General features: G+C 45.2%; 1 protein-coding gene across 2 annotated transcripts in view; it reads left to right on the plus strand.

Annotated features, from left to right (window-relative positions):
• The window catches only part of LOC118769779 (ETS-related transcription factor Elf-2-like), a 38,135-nt gene extending 25,670 nt beyond the window's left edge, over window positions 1-12,465 (plus strand). The window contains exons 1-7 of one of the 2 annotated variants that reach the window (XM_036517094.1): window positions 2,484-2,555; window positions 5,973-6,086; window positions 7,670-7,840; window positions 8,283-8,369; window positions 8,648-8,840; window positions 9,194-9,586; window positions 10,575-12,465. In XM_036517094.1, coding sequence (XP_036372987.1) covers window positions 2,498-2,555; window positions 5,973-6,086; window positions 7,670-7,840; window positions 8,283-8,369; window positions 8,648-8,840; window positions 9,194-9,586; window positions 10,575-11,160 — 1,602 coding nt within the window. In that variant the 5' untranslated portion in view covers window positions 2,484-2,497 and the 3' untranslated portion in view covers window positions 11,161-12,465. Of the gene's footprint in view, window positions 1-2,483; window positions 2,556-5,972; window positions 6,087-7,669; window positions 7,841-8,282; window positions 8,370-8,647; window positions 8,841-9,193; window positions 9,587-10,574 lie in introns of those variants that run through there. The other variant, XM_036517092.1, reaches the window with a different exon arrangement.
• Window positions 12,466-14,319: the final 1,854 nt, after the last annotated feature.

The following is a 14,319-nucleotide window of genomic DNA, read 5'->3' on the forward strand; positions in this document are numbered from 1 at the left end:
GCATGCGGCCCTATCAGGGTGCCTGGCGTGCGAGATCAAGTCAAAACTTTGATTTAGGACTCACGTCGTAGCTCGAGGAGGACATCTAGTTGTTTACTCAAAGAACTGCACTGGAAGATATTTCTGAAGCCTTAAGTAGCAGCGGACAAGGACGTTTAAGGAATGCAGCACTGTCATATACATTTAATAGGTGTCTGTGAAGTAGTGATTGATCCAGTTAGATCATTCAGGATTCAGATGGAACAAAAACAAGAAGAATACCTGGAACTACATAACGAGAATTTTCTACCCGTGCCAAAGCTTTTGCAGATCTTGTCAACTTTGGTGCTGTGGGCCAGTAATCCAACAGGTTTTCCAGTTCCCTTTAAACCACCAATGCTCAGATTTGGGGGGAAGCTAATTTGGTTCAATTAGGACCATCATTGGTAAAACCAGGTGGTTAAGTATTACTCTGACCAGCAGACAGGTTTGTAATGTAGAATACTTAAATCTTAGTCTGGAAATAATTGCCCCATTTCATTTTGGGATAGTATGTCATAATGTTTCAGCTTCAAGGAGTTGCTTACCTGTGATAGGATGACCTTTCTGAGCCATGGTCCAATCACAACAGCTACATTTCCATGTGTTGCTACCCTTCCCCAGAGGCAGGCTTGACTGACAGGACAATAACCAATCAGCCACACTGCATAGAATACAAGCACATGGTGCAGAAGATGGGGTGTATCTGCATGACCCTTTCCAGACAGAGGAATCTTGACACATGATGTCAGCGGGCCAGGCCTAGGCCAGGCCCAGCCAGGCGAGTTAAGTGCTGGGCTGGAATGAAAGCCTGCAGTTTGGCCCTTTAGGACCGGGGCTGAGCAATTATACAAAATTAACTGTGTATATATGTATATAATGTATGCATTTGTATTTACATTTGAATTTAAGGTAAAATGACAGGTGGATAAAATAAACTGTGATGGTCAGTTTTATTTGATGTAACCAAATCATGTACATGTAAATTGTTGAAGGTTATAATAACTTATCAGCACGATACTGATAGTTCTTGCTGTCATATCATATAACATGTGAAAATAGAAAAATAGAAAGAAAAATAGAGGGGAAAGTGCACCTGAAATTTGCAATGGCCAAATCCTGTTATTTCTTAGGGAAAACGCTTTATTTTGTCTTTGTGTTGTGAAACATCCCCTGTGTAGTAGCTGCAGGACACCCGTCTCTTTCCAAAGTACTTCTACAAGTGTTTGGGGTTGTAAACAGACGACCACGGTACATTACACACTCAAGAGGACGAACTAGTTAAGGGAAAAACATATTCTTGCCTGAGCCAATGGACAGGTGTCCAGTCAGTCAGGCACCTGTTGAGGCCATATATATGCCCACATTTGCCTCAAAGTCACTAAGTCAGCCAACTGTATGTTCAAAGGACACATGGCCTGTCAGTTACAGTGGCCAACTTTCATGTGGTACAGTGTGTTTCCCAGAAAACCGCTTTTGCTAGCTCGAGCCGTATGTTTGCAGTCTACAAACCGCACACAGCCGCTAATTAAACGGACTACACGCAACGCGGTTACAACAGTACTCACCCAAAAATGCATGCGCACTAGGATTTTTAAAGGGCTGCCTTTTGTGATGTTGCACAGCGTGAAAGCGTTATCAGATCAAGACAACACCTCGTCGCATGTGTTACGATATCTAACAAAAGTTATTCGGGAAATGTATGTAGCATAGTCTTCAGTACTTCCTTTTTCTTCAGTACCTGGGTGCATGTTTGTAGTCAAGGTTGGATTAGGGGTTTGATAAGGGTTTTCCGGGGTTTGTGAAATAGCCAGAGTTACACATCTCTTTCATTTGCATTCAGTTTCGCAAAGGTTGTAATTTTAATAAAATATATAAATTAATAAAATATATTATTTCGATGACAAAAATGATCTCCTTTCGTAGTATTCTTTAACACCTTACCTTTTGTCCAAACAGCCTTAATCAAATAATTAGGAAACCTTTTCAGGATCATTAGCTATAAAAAGGAATAGCTAGCTAATATATGCTACATAATAGTGAAGTAAGGATAATTAATTAGCTAGGTAACTAACTAACTACAGTGTTTTCATTTACAGGACAAAGAAATAAAGTCCACTGAAACTGACAGAATTAGCCAAATGGGCTGTGAAGTTAAGTTAATACAGTATCTTACTTAAGAGCCAACAGCGCAATAATTAAGCTAACGCAAAAATCACATTACGATTACAATGTTCAAAGACTGTCCTCTAATGTCTGCTAACATAGCTAGCTAGCTAGCTAATGGCAAGCTAGGAAGTCAGTCCTCAAGCGCAGAGGATTTCCTGTATTTAGCGCGGAAGGATCGCATTTGTTGGGGGTAGGCAGTTGCGTGTTTGGCAGAATTTGAGGTGATTTCCTGTGGCTGCGGAGTGATCTCAATTGTGCCTCTCTATGCATTTCAATGTAAGTCAATGTGAATCTGAAGCTCTGGAAGAACATGGCGACTTCACTGCATGAGGGTCCCGCTAACCAGCTTGATCTGCTCATCAGAGCTGGTAATTTCTGACAAATTCACTTCCTTATTTCGGAGGCGATTGCTTTCGCTTTCTGTGCGCTTTTGGTAGGCTACCGCATTCAGATTCGTGCAGTTGTTTTGTAAAGTAATGGAGGGCACATCAGGAAGTGATCACCTTGGTTAGTAACCTGCATGGCGTTCCCTGCTTTTCCTGTATCTGAGATTGTCAAAAACTCTCCCAATGAGTTGTGGTAATGCATCTTATTGTATAAATGTGTCCGTATTTGCAGTTGCACTGTCGGCAGTTAAAATCAAATTGTATCTCTATTGCTTGTGTTGATTTTATTAGCTAACGGGTAGTGAGATTGTGCGCTGCTGGGAAACCAGGAAGTGTTGAAGATGTTGTCTTTCCTACGTCTTTGCCACGCTGTCTGACTTAATACGGACCTGCAATTATGATATCCAGTTTTACTGTTGAAATATTACGACATACTACAGTTTGTGCTCTGAATTAAAATACAGGAGGAGGGATGTGTTGTTGATTTGGCCATTTGTGTTTAAATTAAAGACTTATTTTATTTTTACCAGCTCGGGAGCTAGCGAACGCTAGCCAGCTGGCATAGTTAACCTAATGTGTTTCTTAGGGTTGAGAAACACGACTTTAACAAGCTGGGTATATTCAAAGTGACAGTCTGTTTCTATGCACGCAGATCTTTTAATGTTACTTTCTTGTTTAAATCGCGCGATTGCTCACTCGCTGTGTAGCGGATCGCGTTTTACCCGTTAGCCAGCGTTGCTTTATTCGCTGCGATTTTCAGATGCAAATTGTGTGCCAAGCAGTTATGTGAAATTCGAATTGACGTGCTCACACTGAAATGGGTATTTTATGCAAAATATCGGATACAGTTCTCATTACAAATGGAAATTGGAATGGTTTTTAGATTATTTGTAACTGGCTTGCTCGCTATTTGATGGCGGAAGCGCTGCGATCCGCCCGGGAGGCTGTCCTCATGATTGACTGTTGTGTCTGTCCAATCGGTTATCAGATCTGTTCGAAATCTGTAGATGAACCAATGGGCCTGCGCACAGAGAGCGGTGGAGAGGTGTGAACTGACCAATGAGGCTAGGGGTGGGGATTGAGTGACAGCGAGCTATGAGAGCGTCTTCGGAGAGAACTGGAGGGAAAGAGTGGAGTGTAAACACGGAAGTCATAAGGGACAGCACTACTTTTTCGAGGACCGCTATACCCGGTGCAGTTAAATAGTACCACGTTTTCTATCTGCGTAATGTTTGCATTTTGGGTTCATTTTATGGAAAGGACATGCGATTTATTTTACATACGACCACATCTTTAGATTTCATCTTTAGATCTTTAGTTACATCTTTAGTTGACAATGTGCAAAGAATTTGGTAGCTAATATAGGAAGTTAGATAGCAAACGTTAGATCAAATTGTATGGGTACCTGCGTCTGATTTGTTTAAATACTGTGGTGAAGCATTACTTAATAGTGAAACATTTTCTTTGATACAGCTAATGATCAAATAGCATAGGAAGTTAAGTAGCCATTCTCACATCTTTGTAACACAGGCAGTGTGTATGCCACAAACCAGAATAACCTTCATAACGCTTATTCATTCAGAGAAAAATCCACGGCCTTCATTGCAAGGTGTCACAACAGCTGTTTGACACAGACTGTCAAAAGGCGAAGTCTCCAGTTGTTTCTACTGTCAAATTATTTGTTGCAAGCATGGAGGTGTGTTAGCAGTGTTCGTGTTTGTCAAAAGCGGTCACCTGGGTTTTGAGCAATTTTACCAATGTGCCTTTCAGTGGCAACTGTAACAGTCAGCAGTATGGAAGCGTGTATTCTGTAGGCTGGTTCCACTGGGCACAAAGGTGTATTTGGAAGGGGGGGGGGGGGGGGGGTTGTGGCTAAAGATAGCCCCTCTGCTATAGATAACCAAACATGGCCAGGGCAGACAGTAAACTGAGCCATGGACAAGTTGATGGAGGAGAACAGGTGGCACAGGCTACCGTACTCGGCATTGAGAGCAAGCAGCACAAGACAACACAGACTAAGAGTAACCCATTCTTTTGGGGAGCGTGGGGCAAAGGCATTTTAATGTTGACTTTGGGTTATTACATTTTGTAGAGAGGGGTTATTGTATTGTTTAAAGAAACTGTTTAAAGTTGCTGTTTGGGGAATAGTAGGCACCTAACAGAGGCATTTGAAAATGATTTATGAAAATGGCATGGTGACAGACACATATTTGCTATAAATAGTTGAAACATTTCCAGCTGAATTCTGGTCAGGATTATAGTCACTTGCTTAACGCCTGAAGTATGCCTTCCAAGGTACATATACAGCACAAAAGTTAGTGGTAAATAGTGGTTCTTATGATTTTACTTTCCCATGTGTAGTGCATGTATGTCAGCATGTAGCTGATCATTTTCAGTACCAAAGCACAGTGATTTATTGCTGAACTGATCACAGCAAATGACAACTGGATTTGAAAGTCAGGCAGTGAGTAGGTTGTCTTAATGGGTCTGATCCTATTTGTACTTGTCTGAAAGAGTATGTCAGCTTTGCGAGGTTTTTTTACTCCAATAGCAGAACAGAGAAGGACACATCCTCACGTTTAAGATGAGCACTGAAATGTGAACATCGGGCTGCGGGATCTGCGCCGTTCCCAGCAGTGAATACAGAGAATGGAGCTTTAATTCGTTTAGCGCCGGGACCAATCTGTCGAATCACTGATGCGTTTAATTGAAGAGGAATGAGGGGAAGAGTATAAACACTGACTACAAACAAAACAGCGGAACAAGAGTTTGACTTCTTTAACGAGAATTGGGGTGGTGGGGGCATCAAAACCAAGTTACCACAAATTATTCTAGCTTACCTGCAGCTACCAAGAATTAGTTATTAACCAGCAGCAAGCTATCAGGCTGTAGTTATTCCTAGATAATACACAGCATAATTGACATTTGCCCCTACTCCTGGAATTATGTATGTATACACACCTGTAGGCTATACATATTTGATTTGTGAGGTATAAAGAAGAAAACATCATCACATTTTGGGAAATATTTTGAAGAGTGATCAAGCGTTCACAAAATTGTCCTATGTTGTTTTTTTTATTTGTTTTAGAATAATTATCACATCACTCACAGTGCATATCTTTAATCGAAAAGGTATGTGTGAGCAGCCAGTTACGCCACTTTCCATGGTGCTGAAATGAATGACACTCCCCAGAAGCTGCCACTTCCTGATTCGTCAAGCGTATTGTGGCTCCTGTAGTTAAAACACTTTGCACATTCGGTTCTGCCATGTCGAGTCTGTTTACAATAAATACGGTCTCCAGTTCAGGGGGGGAAAGGTTTAGTTTAAAAGACGATAACTGTCCTCCAGAAGTGGCTGTGTTGCTCCACGTTCAGCCCCTGTCTGTGGTCCCGTTGCAGTGGAGGCCTCGGTCCATGGCAGCAGCATCCACTGCTCGGACAAGACGATCGAGGCGGCCGAGGCCCTGCTCCACATGGACTCTCCCACCAGCCTGAGGGGTGACCGCAGCCCAGGTGAGTGCTGTCCGTGCACCTGTCAAATATCCACTGACTTAATCATAACTGCATTGGGGAGAATTTTTTTTCCTTTTTTTCTGAAAACGGCCCAAAGTGCCTTTTAAACAATGTTAGAGAGTATGTATTACGAGGCATTACATAATATTATCTTCCATTATCAGAGGCCCTTATCTAGGGCAACGTACAAAGCAAGGTTATATTACATGGTTACATCATACAAGGCATATGGTGTTAAGGCAACATGAAATTAGTATAAGCTTGGTTGGTAATGTAATAACAGACAGCTGGCAAAATAATAGGGTGTGCATTAGAATAAGATGCACTGTCTGTAGGAGGACTCCTCTAAAGCCAGATCTGAAATCAAGTTTAACGGGGCCTAATGCATTTTAAGTTATCTGGAGCAGACATTTCTTCTGTACGTTCATGCATAGGCCAGCCAGATAAAAGTTGGCAAGCCTGGCCAAAAAAAAGCCCTGCAAATTCTTGCTTTATTAGATTTTATATGAACGCCGTATTTTAGTATTCTGGAGCTACATTCCATGAAAGCCGCTCCCCGGGGCGCTGTAAGGATGCACCCCTCTGTCGTCTGCCGGGCCCTGCACCCCGAGTCTGTTTCTCCCGTTTATTTTGGGCCTTGACCCGTCGGCTCCCGCAGCTGGCCGGTTGATTGATGGCTCCGGCGCATGAATGATGTCGTCCATGTGGGGGAGGTCTTCGCATGCCGGGCGAGACGGCAGGAACTGCCTGCTGGCAGGCTGTAACGTTAGCCCCCCCTGCCCCCCCCCCCCTCCCTGTCTGCCCCCCCACGGAGCAGACGCCGTTACATCAGGGATAACAGTCGCCCGGTGTTACACTGGGGTGTGTGTACTCGCAGTTCTGTTTGTGCTCGGTGAGGCAATCTCTGTGCGAGTACTTTTCGCTCAGAGACAAGAAATCAGAAGCGAGCGGAATGAACCGAAAGGGAATCAGAAATTCTTCCAAGAGCGTTCCTTGCTGGCTTATTTGGTAATGTGCTCGCTCTGAGCCAGGCTTGAGCCGTACAGCTCAAGACATCCCACGTAGGAGTCTGCGATATGTCAGTGTCTTTAAACTGCTGCGGACTGATGTGGTAATGAGTGCTTGATGACTCAGCGCGCCCCTAGTTTGTATTAAACCAAAGGGTATATGTTGTCCTAGCTTGAAATTTCAGCCGGCGCACCACATTATGAATGACATGTTTGTTTCTAGTGTTTAATACTAGCCAATCTAGATGTACTGTGCAGGAATGTAGTGTTAATAATGAAGATTAGAAATGTGGGTGCATTTAGTGTGCTTGTGTTCAGCCTATAAATACCCCTAATTGTGTTCTAAACTTGTGTACATATCCTATCAGTCCTTTCTGGAGTCACTTTATCTGATGCTGTTTCTGGCAAACGTTGACACAAGTCTTGAGACACAGGAAATTAGTGTATTATTTAATGAGAGTGCACCAGTAGTTCAGCACAAGCCGTGCTACTTTTCTACGCTGTAGAAAGCAGGCATAGCGCAGCCACAGTCATGGCTAACGGTGTGTGTGTGTGTGTGTGTCTCTCTGTGTGCAGTGGAGGTGTTCGTCCCACCCGGCGTGACCACGCCCGAGTTCATCCACGCCGCCATGCGGCCGGACGTGATCACGGAGACGGTGGTGGAGGTGTCGACGGAGGAGAGCGAGCCCATGGAGGTGTGCCGGGTCCTGGAGGCCCCCGAGAGCGAGCCGGCCAAGAGGAAGAAAGGTGAGGCTCCTTACAGCTGCTCTCACCTGGGACTGCTGCTGAGGCGAGGGGGAAAGAACTGTGTTTACGTGTGGCATTTACACTGAAGTGCTGCCATTTAGCAGATGAAGAAAGAGCATAAAGTGCGTTTTGGAGAAGAAAGGGGAGGAGGGAGATGGTTTTTTCCCATACTGTTCGGTTCCAGTGTCTCTGTGTAGGGTTGGAGGGTTGGATTCGATGTGTATACTGACTCATTCTAACTCGCTCGTCGTTGCTGAGAGGAAACTGGTTGTGCGTCACGGAAAAGAGACATTGGGGAACACAAGACAAACAGATGCAAGACAGTAGTTCAGGTTTAAAAGCAGTGTTTTTCTTGGGCTGTAGTCCAAGTCTGATCCCCCCTTTAGGGATCCGGTTTGAGCCGCAGCAAAATTAGGTTCATTTTAATCTGTTTGGTTTGCAGCGGGACGGAAGCCCAAGACGCATCAGTCGGCGGTGTCCAACGGCTCCCCTGATCTGGGCATAAAGAAGAAACCCAGGGAAGGCAAGGGTGAGTCCCGCAGTGCTGGGCTGCATTCTCTACCTGTATATGAAGTGCTTAAATAGAAGCAGGTGGACTTTAAGACTCGGGCATCTGTTCGGCATAATTGCAGTGTGATTTGTTGTGAAGTTCCTTTTTTGAATTAAAGCAGTATCTGCTTTCCAGTTCTTTTTTAGAGCAAGAAATTTAAGCAGTGCACATTGGAATTTCTTGCTTAAACTTGAAAACGCAGTACAGTTAGATTGAGTAGAGCCTGTAACTGAGACCCTGTCTGGACCCTTTCACAGGTAACACCACGTACCTGTGGGAGTTCCTGCTGGACCTTCTCCAGGACAAGAACACCTGTCCCAGGTACATCAAGTGGACGCAGCGAGAGAAGGGTATCTTCAAGCTGGTGGACTCCAAGGCTGTGTCTAAGCTGTGGGGCAAGCACAAGAACAAGCCAGACATGAACTATGAGACCATGGGCCGAGCGCTAAGGTGAGGAGCTGTGGGGGCCGCACGCTTCCTACCGCGTGCAGAGAGGCGGAATCCGCACGGAAATCCTCATTTGCATGCCTGTCAGAAATGATGACATAAACTCAGCGGTTTTAGAATGGGGATTACTCCATTCAGCACTGCAGCTAGTGATAGGATATTTGGATAGTAATTGATTAGGTTTTTTTTCTGGAATAAAAACCTTTTGTTATGTTATCTAGGGCATAGATTGATAATGCCTTAAACAGCTGTCGTAACTTTGCGGACTGTCTTAAGTTTCTGAACCGTCTCACGTGGTTGAGATGATGTTAGCATGGGGAATGATAGTGGTCTGTGTTTTTGCCCCTGTTGAACAGATATTATTACCAAAGAGGTATCCTGGCCAAGGTGGAGGGGCAGCGCCTGGTCTACCAGTTCAAAGAGATGCCCAAGAACATCGTGGTGATCGACGAGGAGAAGGCGGAGCCGGGCGCCGAGGAGCTCCTGAGCGCCGAGAAGACGTACGAGCGCGTGCCCCCCTCCTCCGAGACCCTGCTGACCGCGCCCGAGCTGGCCAAGGGCCCCGGGATCCTGCGGGGCGCCGGCGGCCGCGCCCTCGTCCACCCGGTCCCCGCCAAGGGCAAGAACGCCCAGTCGGCGGCGGGCGTCCCGCGGGTGGTGACCATCACCAGCGCGGCGTCGCAGGACGGCTCGCAGCCTCTGCAACAGCAGTCCCACGCCACCATCATCCCCACGGCGGCCGGGCCCAGGTGAGAGAGCGCGCCCCGAGCCTCTGGGGCTGCGAGAGCTGTAGTGTAGCATAGTGGTTATGGAGCAGGACTCGTAACCGAAAGGTTGCCTGTTCGATCCTCCACTGGGCCACTGCTGCTGTACTCTTGGGTAAGGTACTGAACCCACAGTTACCTCAGTAAATATCCAGCTGTATAAATAATATTGTAAAAACCTGTAATTGATGTAAGTTGCCTTGGGTAAGAGCGTCTGCTAAATGCCAGTAATGTAATGTAATGGCTGTAGGTAGAAGTGTGATTATTCACATTGAGGTTTACACTTCATTATATTACATTCTTATAGCAGACACTGTTATCCAGAGCAACTTCCTTCACAAAAAGAACAGAGGTGCGGTTGTTCACATTGGCGGCAGTGTAGCATAATGGTAAGGCCCAGGGCTTACAGGTTGCTGGTTCAATTCCCTATTTGAGCACTGCCATTTTACCGACAGGCAAGGTACTTAACCCAGAACTGCCTCAGTAAATACTCAGCTGTATAAAATGGATAATATGTAAAACTGTAACCTGTGTAAGTCGCTCTGGATAAGAGTGTGTGCTAAATGACTGTAACGTAATGTAAGTTTCAAAGAGCGGCACGATGATTCAGATCTGTGAGCGTCATAAACCAGCGCTTCCAGAATTAGCGCGTTGTGCATCTGGCTGTACCAACATTCTTGGCACCAGCCCACATAAGGTAGTGAAGTTGCTGCTGATGCTTAATTAAACTTGTGCTGTTAGTGTCGGTGTGTGGGTGAGGTCGTGAATTACAGTATGTTTGCATGTTCTCAACGGTATATTTTCAGTGATGGGATTTTAGCTCTAAGCCTTTTAATAATGCATTAGGGTATAAATGGCTAAAGATTTGTAAAGGAAGGAAATGGGTTGTGTTAAGTGTGCCTTTCTGCAGCTGCACAGTGAGTGTGGGCTGGTGTTGTCACTGTGCTCCTGACCCTGTGTCTGTTCCCTGAAGGACGGTGCGGGTGGCCATGCAGGTGCCGGTCGTCATGACGACGTCGCTGGGCCAGAAGATCTCCACGGTGGCGGTGCAGTCGGGCAGCTCGCCCCTCCTCACCAACACGAGCCCCGTGGCCACGGGCGGCACCGTGCCCAAGGTGCTCATCCAGACCATCCCCACGGTGGTGCCGGCCACGGCGGAGAACGGCGACAAGATCACCGTGCAGCTGGCCAAGATCATCACCATCCCCGCCGCCCAGCTGGCGCAGTGCCAGCTGCAGGCCAAGCCCGGGGCGGCCGGCGGCTCCGGCATCAGCCTGGTGGGGGCGCCGCTGGCCGTGCGGGCGCTGGCCCCCGTGTCGGTGGCGCCGGGCGCCCAGGTGGTGAGGCTGGCGGTGCCGGCGCAGCAGCCGCAGCAGAGCGCGCAGACGGCCGGACACGCCACGGCGCGCGTCGTCATCCAGCGGCCCGACGCCAAGCAGGACGGCGCCGCCCCCGCCCCCGCCGCAGCCAAAGCGCAGCCCGAGCAGGACGTTAAAGCCCCAGAGGCCCTCAGATCAGAGACCGTCACCGTGGTGGTGAAAACCGAGTCGGAGTGCTGAGGGCAGGGCACCGGGACGTGGGGCGGGAAGTGACACTTTTACCCCACCTTCCAATCAGAGACTGCATTGCTCCCCAGCCCCGCAGAGCGCGGCCAATCGGGAGGCACCTCACGTGCCCCCTTGTGGCCGGGTCCTCCCTTTTCTATTATGTTACAGTGAGAGCGATGACAGAGACCGAGCGAGACTCGACGAGACCTGTGTTTCAGTACGTCCGTCCCACGCCGTCACGCGAGACTTTGAACCACATTTTCACACAGGAGCCTGGCAAAAGCTCGATAAAACCTACCGACATGGCAGTCAGCCTGAAAAACGGAATGGAAAAAGGGACCAAGACAAATCACTACAGTTTTACGGACACTAAGAGTACAGAACACTAAAACTAATTACTGACACCAAACTGATCTCAAGGGGTTGGGGGGCGGGGAGAAGGTTTGTAACACTTTGTATAAAATGATTTTTGCATTTTCAATGCAAACCAGCAATTTGTTAGACTATCACTGTGTGCACATAGTATCCAGTTTTTTGGTGCTAGAATGAGAGCTTCAAAGAAGGCTCTGTAGAAGGAAGGAGCAGTCTTCTGACAGCTTTAACAAGAGTAGACAAAGGGACGTTGTGTATATATTTATATATATATACTATACAGTTTATGAGATTTCAACAAATCAGCCTTAGCTTAATCTTTCTCTTTTTTAAAAATATGCTAATGAATTAGCTTTTTGTGTAAAGCTCTTTTTGATACCTTGTACCAAGCACAGTGTTATTAAAAAAAATAACAAGGCAACCCGTTTTTGTATTATAGTTTGGAGATCTCCTTGGGATCTGAGTTTCAGCAGACCTTTGCTGTAATTTGCCTGCATTTCATTGCCTCAATGTAGCCATTTCTGTTTCTCCCATCAGTCCTGTGGGTTTCCAGAGGTCACTCTCAGCATGAATTCTAGCAGCTGTTGTAGCTCTGCACTCTTTCATATTCTCCTCGTTTTCCTTTCTTTTTTTTTTTCTTTTTAGTTTCCGAGAGGGAGAGCCGTTTGTGTTCGGACTGAACTAGTTTGTATATTCAACATTTGAAGTATATTCTATTTTGTTGTACTCTTGGTTCAAAGTGTATTCAAGTAGATTTTACTGAAATATAAAAGACATGAAACAGCCTTGTTGCGGTTTTTGTGCTGGATTGTGAGTGAGGAACGTTTTGCCCAACTTGCCCCTCGGTCCCTGGAAGTCACACCTGTGCAGGTGTGGGACATGTGCTTCGGATCTGTCCGCGGTTGACCGCTGGGAGTACCCAAAGCCTGCATGTGAAGATGCTGGAAAAACACACACAGAGGAGTCTGTGACTCACTCACACAAAATGCAGCTTGTAAAGTGAACAGTAGTAATACTCGCATACCCATGAGCTTAAATACATGCTGGCTCTAAAAACGTAAGGGAAGAGTGATAAAGCTGTTTCTATACAGCGTAAATGATGAATGTACCATCCAGTATCCTAATGAACGAGCTTTATAGGAGTTGCACAACACCTTGCAGTCTCGGTGTGCTTTTCCTGTGGATTTATTACACCTGCAGTGACCAGATGATCCCAACAGCGTGTTGTTGACAGCTCTAATCGTTTAAAGATGAAGATGTGCAGCTGACACTAAGGACTTAGTTTGCATATGAAATGCTGTAAGTGTCATGTGAAAGTGTTAAAGGAGCGCATCTCCACTAGGGGGCAGATTGCTACAAACAGAAGCACTGCTATAGCAGTTTGAAGCAGTAGTCGTAGTTTGTAGAGAAGTAATTACTTCTGAGGATATGTGACTACCCCTTTGTGTCTGTGAACAGTTTGACAGAAATTAAAGGAAACTGGTGAAATCACTGCCCATGAAGCCCATGGTGACCAATCATTGCCCAGCTGCCCATGTTTTGAGACTCTCCTACAGCAGGTAACCATATTACAATTAATACTGCAGTGATGAAGTAAGCAAGTACCATTTGTTAAACCCTTTTTTATGAGACTGCCTACATTTACTTCTAGTCACACTTGTGCTTATGTATCTCAGCTCTCACGTCATACACTTCAATGTCATACTCATTTTAGAAAATAATTTTGTTTTCCTCCCACTTCAAATAGCTTGAAAACCAAAAACCCAACTGTCATTTTGTGCTGGGTAAATGGAACCTTTAATTAGACAATAAAAACCCCATATGCGTCATTTCTTCGTTCAAATTACACACTCTATTGCATAAAAAAATGGAACATTTTAATTTACAGTCATTTCAGCTTCATAAAAGGAAAATCATTTCATTTTGAACAGTGTTCCACTGTTTGTAGCGAGGTAGGTATGAAGCATATCCTTGACTAATCTAAACTGACATTGCGGTTGGGTAGGCTTGATATTAATATCGAAATGCGCTGGAGCTTTGAGACTTGAAATTTCAACATGAAATTTATGGTTTATGAATGTAAACCACACAAACATCTCATATTGCTGTAATATGGTAACATGCACTTGTGACGTATGTGCACAGTAAACATATTGTCTTACATTCACATTAAATAGGCAAAGCCAACCACAATATTTTATGAATGTGCTGATGGAAGGCAAAGTTCTGTACTCAAGCCTGTGTTTACAGTAGCTGGACTTCAGTTCCCATGAACATTTGCAAAACGTCACACCATCTTGCATATTGATCTTGCCATCCGTAACAACATGAGAGAGATGGTTTAGCCTTTTAATTCACAACACCCCTCTAACCTCAATGGTCAATTAATCTTTATCAGCTAACCTGAGTAAGTTTTTCATAGTTGAACTCTGCAAAGGATAACAGCATAAAACACAGTGTCATGAACTAGTATTTTTGTACCCAAAGATACTCAGTCCAGATATATACAAAACAAAGTCATTTGTGCTTTTATTTGCCTGGACACTCTATACCAGGAAAGCAGTGGGTTACATGTAGCATTGCTGTATTTGAATTGGAATAATACTCTAATATTTTTTTTCTTTAATGGGAAGTAGACTGAGAGACTAAAACTTTCAAACTAATTAATCTTCCAATGGATGTTAAATTGAACTTGATCACGTACTCAGTTAGGTGGCGTCAATGGTTTTTGGAGCAATCAGAAACTGACACTTCCTTAAACAGCCTACACTGGATGGAGATTGAGATAAATAACTTGTA

Source organism: Megalops cyprinoides, chromosome 22 (assembly GCF_013368585.1).
Source record: "Megalops cyprinoides isolate fMegCyp1 chromosome 22, fMegCyp1.pri, whole genome shotgun sequence".
NCBI lineage: Eukaryota > Metazoa > Chordata > Actinopteri > Elopiformes > Megalopidae > Megalops > Megalops cyprinoides.